The 15,203-nt window shown below is 42.1% G+C and overlaps 1 protein-coding gene across 5 annotated transcripts in view; it reads right to left on the reverse strand.

Annotated features, from left to right (window-relative positions):
- The window catches only part of MYO10 (myosin X), a 244,876-nt gene that overhangs the window by 65,209 nt on the left and 164,464 nt on the right, over positions 1-15,203 (reverse strand). For all 5 annotated transcript variants that reach the window (XM_039527600.1, XM_039527601.1, XM_039527602.1 and 2 more), the window contains 2 exons: positions 14,992-15,100; positions 9,845-9,925 (listed from right to left, as the gene is read on the reverse strand). In XM_039527600.1, the coding sequence (XP_039383534.1) occupies positions 9,845-9,925; positions 14,992-15,100 (190 nt within the window). The remainder of the gene's footprint in view (positions 1-9,844; positions 9,926-14,991; positions 15,101-15,203) is intronic.

A 15,203-nucleotide genomic window follows, 5' to 3' on the forward strand; every position in this document is an offset into this window, starting at 1 on the left:
ATAGTAAGATTTTTTTGGTTCCCGAGGACAGCGTTATATCGAGGTAGAGGTGTATTTTGGGCAAAAAGTATTCTGCCAGATTTTGATCAGTCACATAGGTACAACTCTACTGACTTAAAGAGAAAAACTGGGTATTTACACCTAGTAAATTCTGTTTGATATAACAGAAATCAGAATCTGGCCCATTGCATCTCAAATATTCAATCTTTAAAGTAGCATAGTGTTGGAAGAAATTTTCATGCTTTTTAGGCTTGTAAATAAATCACTCTGCAGAAATTTTAGAGAAACGGAAACAGACAGTATAAAGGTAACAAAAACATGCTTTAAGACACTCCCAGATATACTAAATAGTATTCCCAAAGATATTCTTGAGTTAGACTAAATTATTAGATGAATGTAAAATAACTGAAGTGTTGCTGACCTTTGTGATTTTATTACAGTAATTGGTGTGCTTCTTAAAGTCCTAGCTTTCTTATGGAATCCTGTGATTATGAGAGAAACTCAGCTTCCAGTATGAAAAGGAGAAAGAAATGTAAGTTTCTAGGCTCATGGTTAAGGAGAAAAAGCTTTAAAATATGACCGAAGTGCACCACAAAGTCTCAAAAATGAAAAGACAGATATAGACAGAAACCAAAATAGACTTTTTTGCTGGAAAAAAAACAAAACAAAAAACCTCCTGATTTTTACACCAAACACATGTTGTTGGGGGCCTGACTCATGATTTTTAAGTACTTAGGCGTGGCAATATTGTAATTATTAGATAAATGCTGTGTGACCTAGCTGTACAGGAAAAAAAATCTAAATTACCATTGTTATAATTATTTATTTTGCTTCTCTTGTTGCAAGGTGGCCAGGTGCAAGGCTGTTAACTATAAATTTATGACAAAGCAAATGCAAAATGAAAAACTATATATATATATATATATATATATATATATATATATATATATATATATATATATATATATATATATATATATAAACCCCAAATATCTAGTCATATGTTACTAACTGTTTCTAGCAAAAGAAATGTTCTAAACATATATGATGCTCTACCTAACAATACACCATGTAGCATTTTATATTATCAAAACACTATTCAAGCATTGACAAATTTTCATGACACCTCAGTGAGGCAGATAAGCAAGTATAACTACCACTCTTTACAGATGGGGGAAAACAGGCGCAGCTCCTTGCCTAGACCATATGGACTGTCAGTGGTAGAACAAGGATTACAAGTTAGAAGTCTCCTGCTTCCCAGCTTCATAGGCAGTTCATCACACCAGATTTGTAATGGGAATTTAAGCTTGCTCCTATTGAAGACCATGGTAAAACTCCTACTGAGTTCAATGGTGCAAGATCAAGCCCATATACTTTAAAATCAGGTTAGAAAAATGTATTATCATTGTTTTCTCCTTTAAGATTTTCTTCAGGCTGAATGTACAATAATTACTTCTTGCTTTCCCATCTAAAGGGCCTGAACCTGCCAGATGCTGAGCACCCCCATCTCCTTCTGTAGCCACAGTGAGGTTGCTCAGCACTCATTAGAATCTGACCCACAAAGCAGCACCACTTCTACACCTGTTAAAAGTTAAAAATAAACTCCACTAAAAAGGCAGGGTCAAATGTAGAGGCGTTAGAGTATCACCTCTTTGTTACTGCTCCACATTCTCTTTCATGCAAATTATTTTGCCTCTGCTCCAGTGAAGAAAGAATCATCATTTCAACAAATGTGCCCCATCAGGTTTCTCCAGTACGACTGCAAAATTCATTTAGACTTGTGGGTGCTTGTATAAAACAGACTCATGCAGCAGACAACTCATTCTACTTTAATACTTTCCATTTCACCCTCTGGCTTTCTTGTGGGCCATAATGCAATCAAAGCAAAAATACAGACATGCTTTATATTCTAATGTACAACCAGAGCAATTTGTTCCAAAACTGTTGACGCGTAACGAGGTGCATATCTGCTTTTAGCTATAACTATTTAATGAACTGGCTTGATAGGAGAAGGGATATTTCTGTACAAAACACAAAGCATCAATGCAGCACCACCCTCTCTACCCTTTTACACACACGCAGCTCAATTTAAAACTATGTGCTCATTTACTTTCTGCTTCTTTTTCTTTTTTTTAACCAATCAGCCCTTTCAGTCATAAAGGGAATACCCTTGCCAAAGCAGTCTGTGTGGCTATACGGCTTCCTTGGCATTAACAAATGATTAGATTAGTTATTTATAAGCTGAGTCAGCACTTACCCTCTTTAAAAGAAATGGCAAGGCTAGAAACATTTCCAGTATAGTCTGCAACAGCAAACTCCAGTCACCTATGTGTTCTCCCTCTACAAGTCCACTAAGGCTCCAGCACACAAAATGAAAACTTTTTAAAACCTCAGCTGAAACAAACCCCCCTACCTTTGAGGCTTTCCCCCCCTTCAGTTTTTGTCCATTGTGAAAGGCTGCATCTTTAGTTGTTGCAGCTACGCACGCAAACACAGACCACTGACACACAAAACAGGGCTTTCTTCAGCTCCCTGGTATTTCAAGTCATTCATGTGATATATTTGGCTGAGCTTGTTTAATTCATTCCTGCTGCTACTCAGCAGGAAGTCACGCCTAGCAAGGGTTGGCTCAACAGTAATCACTGCAGATACTCCCTGACCAACAGTATATGAGGGCAAATCTCACCTTATGAATATCAAGAATGTAAATATGTTTCAAAGCTAAAGAATTCCTAGACCTTCAGAGAAAAACCGTGTAAAATGCAACAGGGACATAGTATAGCCAGGGACTTAGAAGCTTTAAAAGTTTTTGCTAGAATACATATTCTGCTCTCCCGTTTTGTGCTCCTGGAGCATTAACTATAGCTATTTATCATGGGCCATGCATAGCTTCTTGGTGCCGTTACCATGACAACATGGTAAACAGGATTTGAATTTCTATCTAGAGATCTGGAGGGATGGGGGGGTGGGGTGCGGGTTGGAGAATAGCTTTTCAAAAGTACAATTTTTTGATCCATACACCTGCAAGAAAATGCGAACATAACTGATATAGCACACAAAGAAAAAAAAAAGAAAAAAAACAACGTGGCTTGATGTTTATAAAGGCAAACATTCCATACACATGATCTGCATGTGTGATTGCCCAAATGCATTTCTCACACAAAAGACAGTGATAAAATTATCAGAAGATGTAATAACCAAATATCAAAATATATTCCAATGGCTACAGGGCATTTTCAAATAGTATACAACAGTAACGCGCTCTGCTACTAATAAGGCAACCCATCTTAATGAACACTGGTTCAAGAAAGCTGAATTATCCACACAATAAACTCATAGACTCATAGACTTTAAGGTCAGAAGGGACCATTATGATCATCTAGTCTGACCTCCTGCACAATGCAGGCTACAGAATCTCACCCACTTCAACATCTCAAGGCAGCTATATTCAGAGGTATGGACTGAAGGACAAACCCTTGGCAGCAGAACTATTGTGGCTGCACAAGGAGGGAGCAAGCTTGTTGGAAGACTATGCAGGGGATAGGCACCATCTGGGCAGCACACATGCCACTGGATACATCATCTGGTCCTATACAATATGGACTGCAACAGTAGCTTCAGAACTGTACTGTTGCTGCTTCACAACTAAGAAGGGTCCCTTGCCTCCTCTCCCCAAAGGAGTTCTTCAGTGCCCAGCCCCGTTACTCGAGCAGTGTGTCAGGAGAAGGTACAGCTGGACACACTTCACAGGAATTGATTTTGAAACAATAAAATTCTGCAAAATTCCAGGTCTGAAAATGAAGGTAGCTGAATTCAGCAGCATATCAGCTGGACAGGATGCCACACCTAATGGTGGCTTTCCTAAGAACAATAAAGCCTTATGAGTAAGTGGGTGATTTAGAAAGAATAAGTAGTAGCCCAATTATTTGTGGCAGCAGTTGTAGCTGTTCAGAAGCCTAATCAAACCTGGCTACTAAAGCAAATAGGTAATTAGGGTGCAGTATTAGAGGTCAGTTTGAAACCCAGTTTAAAAATTAATATGCCACAGCCTGTAATCTAGTTCATTGTGCCCATGGGGATTTCACCCAAGCTGGGTGATTTAGAACAAGATCCTGAGGTAACTAATGGGGTTTTTTTGAGGATGAAGGTGATGTGACCATGCTTCTTTCTACGTGTGAGAAGACAGGCAGCACCATTCTGCACATGCAGCAGTCTGAAGAGCTGTGACTTGGGGAAGCCATAGAGAAGACAGTTACAATAGTCAAGGTAAAAAGAGATGAAGGAGTGGATGAAGAGTCCAGCAGAGGGGAAGCTGAGACAATGAAATATGTGGGCAATGTTTCAGAGGTTGTGCTAGACAGATTTGCAGACACAGGGAATTGAGAAGGAGCAGGAAAGCTTTGGGTTAAGAATTATGCCAGTGTTACAGACAGTAAAGACAAGTAGAAAGTCTGAATTAGGAAAGGAGACTGAGAAGATGGACCTGAGTTTGAGGGTGCTCCTCCTGCCCAACAAGAGACAAACTTCAGTCTTTGAGACATTCAGCATAGAAAGTCAATAACCTAAATTTCCATGGATCAGTCTGAAGACAGATGGAGGGCGTTAACAGGAAGGAGTCATGCTAAAGGCATTGCATTGGAAAATATCTACAACTGTGAACATTATCAATTGAGATGGTGGTTGATGAGCTTCAAGGTACGAAGATGAAAGAGAGGAACATGGAAAAAAGAGGAAGAATGCAACTTTGGGACTCTTTAGAGCAAGGGTCTTGGTACAGAGGAGAAATCACCATCAGATACACTGCATGAGCAGTTTTGATAAGTTAGAAGTGGAATCATGACAGGAGGAACTGAGAGACACCTGAATCATCGTGGATAAAGTTCAGCAGGATGGAAGGATGCACAGTGCTCAAAGTTGCATTGAGGTCAAGAATGAGGGAGAAGGACCCTTCATTAGCAGAAAGTATTACTGAATCACACAGCATAGAGCAGTTTCCATGCTCTGCCTAGAGCAGAACTCAGACTGAAAAATGTGAAAAAAGATGCACTGATTGTTTAGGGGTCTCCCAAGAAAGATGAACAGGACTCTTATTCTTCCATCTACAGCTTATTTGCTGAAATGCCTTAAGACAAAAGGTTATGCACTCTGTGCGCTCCCTTTAGGGAGTAGCTCTAATGAGGGCAGATTCTGCTCTGATATGTAAATGATGAGTGGTTTGCTGCATTTGGTGGATTGTTCTTGCCTGCTTCTGTAACATTTGATAAAAATCAACTTCTTAATCAATTACAACTTCAATAATTGTTACAAATCATCAAATCTCTTGTCCACTGTTAACAACCTTTGATATATAGCACTGAATGTGGAGTATTGCCCTTGTACTTTTCTGCTTTTCAGATTTTGAATTTTATCTTCCATATGTCGTATCTCCTTTACTAAGGAGTCCAAATATGTATTTACTATACTGAAGTTCCTATATCTATTGCCCTCTGGAAATATTACAGACTTTCTTACTAAGGGATGTAACTTGTGTGTAACTAAATCAAAAGGGCAACAAGTGGTTTAGGAAGTGGTTTTCTTTCCTTTTTTATCATCGCCGCTCTGATTCTCTCCTGTGCCTCTTTCCATAATGCAGTATTGTTTCAAAAGGCAGGAAAAGTAGCTATGTCTCCTTTTATATCATTTGTTACTTTACAAATGCCACATATGCTAAGTACCATCATTTAAAGGGTGAAATTCTAGCATTCCAGATCCCTGTTACTTCTTTATTTGCTTACCTAGGGTAAAAAGTAGGAGCAGAAACAGTACATGACAAGGACTTGACAGTCACTAAGTTCTTGTTCTTCCAACCTTTGTTTCTCTGTGTTAGCAGCTAATCTAAATAGCTCATGCAATCAAGTCTACCTATCAGAGCCTGCAGTCTGACTCACATACATGTCATCAATTCCCTAGTAATGCGAGCACAAGGCTAAATTTTCTTTTAGCCAAGCTGTCTTGGAGTTAAACAAACTGACACACCTTTCTCAGCCAATATAAATCATACAGTACTTCTTTTTTTTTTTTTTTGGCAAAGGAAAATCACCTGACAGTAACAATTACAAAAGACCGGAACCTGAAGAAGTCAAACAATAGGTTACAAGCAGTGTTCAGGGAGTGGTTGTCTTTGGAAAGTTCCTATTTAAAAAAAAATTCAACTGAGTTACACCAGGGTCAAATCTGGTTTAGTGGGCCTGATACTGATCTTACAACAGTTTAAATGAAGACCAACTCCAGTGACCTCACTGCAGTTACACTGATGTACAGCCAATAAAAGTCACAGGCCCAATGTTGCTAAACTCCATTGATGTTTGCCTCACTAAATCCAAAGTAGATCTGAGGGAAAATAAGACCAGAACAACTCCTCATATCATTTTGAGGTTTGCAATCTCAGGAACTATAACTAATAAAATCCCTGCTTTATAGTGACACATTAATCAACTTCCTTTTCTAAAAAAAAAAAAAAAGTACCTTAAATTCAACCTACACAATTTTACTCTCATTCACAAAAATAATAGTACAGAAATAAAAAGATGAATAAATAGAAGTGGTTTTATTGAGACGCCGGAGGAAAAGCCAGTGCACAATGGGTTAAATTAAAAAACAGAAATTTTCCGACATTGATTTTTGAACCTTAAACTGAATGGAAATTGCCATTGTCTGAAATTTTTGCTTGCCTGCCCCTCCTCTTTTCCATGAAATCTTGTATGAATTGGCGCTGCTGGTTAGAACATTTTTTACTCCTTTCTTAGTAATTAAGCCATCAATCTAGTTCTTCAAATAGGGCTTATTGTTTGGCAAAGTCATCTTACATTTATTTAGCTTAAATTTACGATCACAGCAAGGCAAGAAGAAAACTAGGGAATAAACTCTTTGTGAACAAGATTTTGCTGACAGTTTATTAACACATTGAAAGGGATTATCTAGGAAAGGAGTTCTCAATCTGTTCCCACATGTTATCCCACAACTAGCCATGGACTCTTGCTGCAGCCTCGGTCCCAGGATTCTTTATAGCCATGGCCCAGTCTCCTTCACAGCTGCTAATTTTGAGAGGATTTTTAATTAAATGTATGCACAGATTAGGATGGCAGCATATTTTACTAAACTTGGGCAGGCTAGGGTAAGAATACTGAGTGGAGAGGACCGGGTGGGAAGTAATGGGGTGCTGGATGGGAAGTACTGGGAGGTTCAGAGTAGTGGGTGGAGCCTTTAAGAAGATTCAGGATGGGAGGAAAAACTACTGACTTTGGCGGTGGTACTCAGTGAGCTCCCACGCTTCTTATTCCCACTCTCTTCCCCTATTACCCTACCTCAGTGTCACTGGCAGGCTGAGGAGGGAAGGCTACACAGGGCCCTGTTGTTCCCAGACAGTGGTAGCACGAGGCAAGAAAGGGGGCTGCCGAGAACTCTCTGGCTCCCCAGCGGGAGCTGGAGGCAAAAGTGTTTGTGCTCTCTTCCCTGGTGGCAACAGCATTAAGAGTTGAAAGAGCCATGCTGGCAAAATGCAAGGATCATGCGCAAGTGATGCAAGCAACATAATGCAATGAGACTGATCCTTGCATCATCCATCTGTGGTCCTTGCACTTTTGCTGCTGTTGGGGGGAGGGGCTTGCTCAGGGCTCCTGGTTGCAAGAAGATACAAAAGGGCCCCTGTTATTCCCAAATGGCAGAAGAAATGGGGCTTGGTCAGGGCTCTGTGGGTCCTTGCAGCAAGAGGGAGAATAGTCTTCTCAGGTGCATGAATCCCTCCCTGAGCAGTGCTGTGACTTGACTAAGTGGGCCCTCACTGGCCTAGCCACTGGTCACGTACCAAGCTGAGGGATTTTTATGTGTAGAATTTGGCCTTAGCACCCTACAGGCCCCAAGGCTGAGAACAGTTGGTCTCGAGATGCACTCAGAGCCAGCATCAGGCCATTTCCCCACAATGCCCAGATATTGCATGGGTGGCATCACAGACACATCATTTGAAACCCAACAGCCTAGGTTAAAGTTTTCCCCTTATAAAGAAAACTTGAAGCACAGTTAGCAGCTAACACGTTTTAAAGCTCTGGGGATAGACAGCCATGAAATCTTTAGTGGAATCTAGCCAACTTCCTTGATGTTTTACAGCCCTGATAAATCAAAGACCGGGGTTGTGTCACAAAATACACCTTTACCCTGATATAACGTGGTCCTCGGGAGACAAAAAATCTCACCGCGTTATAGATAAGTATGCGTTATATCAAACTTACTTTGCCCCCCCCCCCATTCCTTGTTCCCTGACTGCCCCCTCCAGAGACCTCCATCCCAAATCACCCCCAGGATCCCACCCCCTACCCAACCCCACTGTCCCCTGACTGCTCTGACCCCTATCTACCCCTCCCCGCCCCCGACAGGCACTCACCGGCAGCGTCGGGAAGCGAAGCAGCCCGGCCCCAGTCTGCTCCACTCTGCCAGCTCCCAGCTGCGGCGCTCTGCTTCCCGTCGCCGGTGAGTGCGGGGAGGTTAGGGAAAGGACGCCCCTCCATACTCACTGCGGCTGGGAGCTGACGGAGTGGAGCGGGCTGGGGCCGGGCTGCTCCGCTTCCCGTCGATGCCAGTGAGTGCAGGGGGGGATCCCTTCCCCCAAGTCCCCTCCCCTAAGCGACACGGCTGGGGCCGGGGTGAGGGAAGCAGAGCGGGCTGCTCCCAGCCCCCCGTTAATCTCCCAGGCCACTCTGGGACTGTGGGGTCTCCAAAAGTGCCCTCCCACAGCTCCTGCCGCCCAGACCCTGGGGGATGGAAGCCCCTGACCACCCCTGAGACCCTCTGCCCCTCATCAAACCCCTCGGCCCTGGCCTGGTCCGGCACCCTTAACACACTACTCAGAGCAGCATGTCAGAGCTTTACTGTGTTATATGCGAACCCGCGTTCTATTGGGGTAGAGGTGTAGTGTATTTCTAGCTACTGTTTGCAGACTATATTGTGAAAGCTTAACATTTGTTAATGTCTTTGCTTGTTGCAATTTCAACATTAGACATCACACCATGATGGGCAAATAAAAAGGACTACTTTGACATTTTCAGGTTACCATCATTAGACTAAGTGACTCCTAGATCTCAAACTTTTTGATTTCCTAGAGGGCCCCACATTCCCATGCTTGCCTGGCAACTTGGTACAGTGAATATTGATCTCTTTGAAACATCTTTTCTGTTTTAAGTACTTAAGTGTCTCAGACCTACAACATAAGAACAAACATGACTTCACCTCGTATTTTACAGAAACTGAAAGGTTAAGTGGCAGATGATAAAAAAAATACAGTAAAGCAAACCCCTCAAATTACTGGATTGCAAGTCATTAAAGGAAATAAACAGTATTTTTAAAAATTAAATTGTAGTAAGCAGAACAGCAATAGCACAGTGAAACCTGTACAAGTGACCATCTTTATTTGGCAATTTCCTGCTGTAAGAGACTGTTATTGTAAAATCCCCAAATGTATTGAGTACAATTCTGTTTCACCTTTATTAGAGGACCAACACGGTGAGGTAAGTGATTTTTGTCAGATCTTTGGGTAGTCACTTAAAACAGATTTAACTGTGGTAATGATTATTCTAGTTGCGTACAGTGCATGTGAAATAGCTTGCTATGAAAAAACCCAGACATGAGAGCTGCAGAAGTCTGGAGACTTCTCCAGAACCTGCCACCGTTTTTTGGAGTCAATTGTACCTGTGAAAGTGAGTCCAAAATGCTACTAATCTGATTTGCATAGGTGAAAATGACCATACAAGATATGGAGCATTGGGCCCCACATACTTGGAAAAGCAACTCAGACAAATAGAGTTTTAAATCTTACCTTCTGCGTATTTGGCTTGATACATCGAACGAAGAAAGGATTAGAGGAACTTAAAGTTGCCATTAAGGAATGCAGCGAGTCCTAAAACAAAAGTAGAAGAGAAGACAGTACTTTATAAATGGCTTTTTCTTAAGTCCTACACTTTAGCTCTCTCAAAACTAAGCATTGCAGGCAGTCCCTATAGCAACACCTAGTGATGTAGACTAGAAATTACAATAGTACAAGCTTTTCCATGATAGAGTCAGTCATGCTAATGGGGATACAGGCCTTAACATGTGAGGTGACACACTGCTCTATTGTTTTCCCTTTTGATTAAAAGTACTGACAAGAGTCCTGATCAGCATGAAGAAAGCTCTTTTTATAAAGGTACACCATCAACTTGAAAATCTCATTTCTGTCTCAAAATGCTGAACCTGTTGTAGTTACAAGAAACACTTAAGAATTCTGTCCTGCATTGTGATCTGTATGTATGCATTGCTGTGCCCATGCAAATCACAATTCACGATCCAGGCATAAGATAACATTGTTACTGAAAGAAGTTAGCAAAAATAATTTCCCCTCCTCCCATTTTCCCCCAGTTTTTCTATTCTGTGCATTTGACAGCATTTTGTGTATAGTCAGTTTCACTCTTTCTCCTATATGGCAATCAGTTTCTCTCTTGATGAAAAGACACTTATAAGAAAGATACTAAATCAACAACGGCACAGAAAAACCTAGCTCTAGTATTTCAAAAGTTCTTTAAAAAGTAACATTAAAATTGTGTTTAAAAAACACTTTCAGAAACTAGATTTAAAAAAAAAATCAATGAACAAAATTCACGTTGAGAGTATATCTGTAACAAAGACATTCATATGTATTTTACTAAGTGTAGCTGTAATTTAACTTAAAATACAGTGCATCAGATGCACGTTTTTCCATTAAATAAAATTCCTATAATATCCTTAGCAAGAAAACACCAAGTTTACAATACAATATAAAAAATAAAACAGATTACATATATATTGTGTAATTATACACACACACTATTTTCTCCTCAGCACTAACAGAATTCTGAATTATAAAATACACAATATAACATAGATTATCTAATGTATTATTACCTCATCTAACTGGAAATAAAGGTCGCCCATGAAGTCATCATCCCTCTTCTGACATATATTATTTACATGAAAAATTCACCCCTTCACTGAACTGCCAATTTAATGTTCCCCCATTCTATTCGAGGAGATACTGAGATGTTTTTGTAAATCTATATATTACAATGGGGGCAAAGAAAGCAAATGCTGAAGTGATTTGAAACTTGACCATTATTTCCAGTGTGTCTGGTTAACCATTGTTTGCTACAGAACAAAGAGGGCAAAAGAACCAAGCAGCAAATATTTCATAGAAAAGGCTCCAGCTTCTAGCAGTAAAATAAATATTTACCTCTTGAAAAAAATGTAAGTTTTATCCATGCTTAAGCTGTGTGAACACTATATTTCAGGACAACTTGGCTAACCTTGGTGATCTCTGACAATAGATCAGGGGTCGGCAACCTCTGGCACGCGGCTTGCCAGGGTAAGCACCCTGGTGGGCCGGGCCAGTTTGTTTACCTGTCGCGTCGGCAGGTTCAGCCAATCATGGCTCCCACTGGCTGCGGTTCGTTGGTCCAAGCCAATGGGGTTGCAGGAAGCGGCACGGGCTGAGGAATGTGCTGGCTGCAGCTTCCTGCCACCCCTATTGGCCTGGAGCGGCGAACCGCAGCCAGTGGGAGCCGCGATCGGCCGAACCTGCTGACGCGGCAGGTAAACAAACTGGCCCGGCCTGTCAGGGTGCTTATCCTGGTAAGCCATGTGCCAGAGGTTGCTGAACCCTGCAATAGAGGATAGTAGTCATGGCAATCACTTTGTAAATGTAATAGGGAAGGCAAGTGAGCCTGAACAAAGGTAGGATGATGATATATTCCATTTTCATATGCAGCTCAGCTCTGGACTGATCTCATGAGCTACTAACATCCTGGACTCCCACTGCCACCCAAGTCAGTGGGATAGGAGGATGCTCACCACACCTCAAGATAGGATCCAGAGACTACTCTGAATCAGGGTCATTACAAATCAATAACCACGTTGTCATAATGAATCGTCACCAGTTCTATTCCTTTACATTTTAAACTTTTGAACAAATCATGTGTTGTTCAGGGCCCCTGGGGGAGAGGAAACAAAGAGAAAGAAGGGGCCTGATTTTCTCTTGCCTTACACCTTCTGTAGTCATTTACCCCAGGGCAAAGTGAGTGCAAAACACTGCTACTCCTATGCGGTAACATCTCACGCTTGCTTTGCCCAAGTGCAAATGACTGCAAAGGCAGCAGTGAATCAAGCCCTCAGTGATCTGAAGAGATACCAAGGAGGGTTAGGAGAATGAGCTTCTGCAGCCAATGGCGCTCCACAACCTCAAGGGGGTGCTGTGTGCTACTCAAGGGTCAGAGCCATTTCTCCAGCCTCACTTGTGTATGCAGCATGCACCAACCAAGGGGATGCAATGCTCCTTTTCAAAGGAATAGCAGTGTTCATCTCACCATATGTTCCATAGGTTGTTCTGTCCAACACACCAAAAAGTTATCAGAGCAAGATTTTCTTTGTAATGATTCCACTAGCAATGGGCTCGATTCTGCTTTTGTTTGATTCTGCTTTTGTTTGTACTATAAAGGTGGAATAACTCCAATGAAAAGGAGTTAATCTGAATTTATTCTAATGTAACTCAGAGCACAATTTGGACCCATCTTTCTTTAAAATAATCACTTTCAGATGAAAATGTTTATGCTGAGTTTCAGCCCAAGGGAATTTTTAATGGCTGAATTATAAACCCTCTGTAGCAGGGGAGGTACTTTGACTGGACAGCGGCGAATGAGAGAATCCAAAACACATTGTATGGCAGAGAGGGGAAGATGGGGGCTGTCCCCTCCACTCCCCCAACCCTCCCTTTCAGTTCTCTGCTTGGCTATTGGTTGGGCAAAGGGAAATGGGGCTGTTTGGCTGCTGTGCACCCTCCCTCGGGTCCTTGCCTAGGTAAGTTAAGCCAGGGCTTACCGCCAGTTAGCTGTCCCTTGGAAGATTAGCAGCTTTGCCACTTATGATGCTGCAGATCTTACCGATCATCTGCTTTAAGACGTCAGGAAGGAATTTTGTCCAAACCCACCAAATTGGCAAGTAGTCCTGTGAGTTTTTTCACCTTCCTTGTAGCCTTCTGGAGGCACAGTTGGGTTAGAAACAAGGATTCGAGGTTCCTATATTGCTGTTAAACTATCGACTCTTCATGACTGGCAGCTGGTGTCCAGTGCGAGTAAAGACTAAACTGCCAGCTCCCAGAGGTAAACGAGACCCAGGATTGTGCAAGTGGACCGTGTGCTTATAAGGGGGAAGGAGCTTGAAGTTTTTGTGGACTGAGTTTTCCCCCACCCAGCATTGTGGCTTCTGTCACTCCATCCCCTTAAGAGGGAGGAAGGGAGGAGAGGTTTCACAACTGAATTGAGACCAGGGAGGGCCTACCCCAAGTTAGTTTTTGGTTCATGATAAAGCCCTGTAACGTGCACTGCAGAGCCAATTAAATGGCTGGTACATGACAGCTGGGGGCTGGTAATGTTGTGCCCCTCCCCAAGATATAATTAATAACATTGCAGCCTGCCATTTAAGCCCATCCCATGTGTCTGACAATCTTTCACCTGCTTCTCCTTGTCCAAGAGGGCAGATAATTAAAATGTTGCCCTGCTTCCCTAGTCAACACAAGAATTGTAAGTATTTTTATTAGGTATTTGGTGCTTATTTTTCCTAGTGTGCAGACCTCATTTCAGTGTCTCAGGCCAATTTCACAGCTGATTTTGGGATCATTTCATATGTACGGCTGTAAGCATCTCCTAAGTCACAATGCTGGAGCCACTATGGGCCAGATCTCTGGCTGGTGTAAGTCAGCTCCACTGACTTCAATGGAGCTATGGTGATTTATGCCCACTGAAGGCCTGCTGCTAAGTCCACAGAGGACAGAAGCAATCACAGGGCGCCTTAGGCTTTGTCTGCACTTGCACTTTTGTCAGTCGGGGTGTGAAAAAAACCACCCCTCTGACCAACGTAAGTTTCACCAACAAAAGAACTGGTGTGGACAGCACTGTGTCAGGAGGAAAGGCTCTCTTGCCGACATAGCTAACACCACTCTCTGGGGGTGGTTTAGTTATGCCAGCAGGGGAGTGGCTATACAGGAGACCTTACAGTGGCACAGCTATAGCAGTACAGCTGTGCCACTGTAAGGTGCATAATGTAGACACAGCCTGAGTCTCCACTGCCTTGGCCCTTTGCTAGTCCTTTATACTTGTGCAAAATGGGTGCAAAATGCTATCCATTCATACTGGAAGCCTTTTGCACCCACTCTGTTCAGGCACAGACTCCCCTGGTTTTACGGGATTATACATTAGCATAGCCAATTTAAAATAAAAGTGACAGACGGAGAGGCACTTAGGTCCTGTCTACACTTAAAACGCTACAGCACTTCAGCGAAGACACTACTTACGTTGAAGGGAGGGTTCTCCTATCACCATAGGCAATCCACCTCCCTAAGAGGTAGCAGCTAGGTTGATGGGAGAATTCTCTTGCTGACCTAGCACTGTCTACACTGGGGGTTACGTCAGACTAACTGCGTCACTCAGGGTGGTGGATTTTTCATTCCCCTGCGCGACATAATTATACCAATATATGTAATTTCCTAGTGTAGACCAGGCCTAAAAGTAGCGAGACTGTGAAGGAACCAATGATAGAAGTGGAAACTGAGCAAGATGGGGAGTAAGAGCAAGACAAACCTATGAAGTATGCTGGGTCTAGTCCATGGAGAGGCCAACATGGTTGAAACAAGAAGGACAAGTCAATGAATGGGAAGCAACAGTTCTTTGAAGATGGAGGTGCTGTGCAGGTCAGCTTCTTCCTGAGGCTAACATTGCTGATTACATGATTAGTAACTGAAGTTTCATATGGGAGGAGGCAACATTTTGGTAATGAAGATTTTCAGCATTTTAAAATCTCCAAGGGACATATACCCCCAACCCAGCCATTCTGAGTCTTTGTTGACTACTGATTATTTATCATTTGTCAGTTGCTGACAGTAGAGGAGAGGACATACTAACGAACCTTGAACTGTAAGCTGACAGTGGGTTTCCGGTGTTTGCTTCCACATTTAAGGGTGTCTTGGTTGTTCCGACTTGAAACGTGTTCAAACAGATCATAGATAAAATCAAGTCTGAAACAGGGAAGGAAAAATCTTTACAAAATATCCCAAGACACCACAAAATTGACCACAGTACAATCCAGAGCAAGCTTTGTTCCTTAAAGAAAAATAACTC

The sequence above is a fragment of the Mauremys reevesii genome, linkage group 2 (assembly GCF_016161935.1).
Source record: "Mauremys reevesii isolate NIE-2019 linkage group 2, ASM1616193v1, whole genome shotgun sequence".
In the NCBI taxonomy this organism is placed as follows: Eukaryota; Metazoa; Chordata; order Testudines; family Geoemydidae; genus Mauremys; species Mauremys reevesii.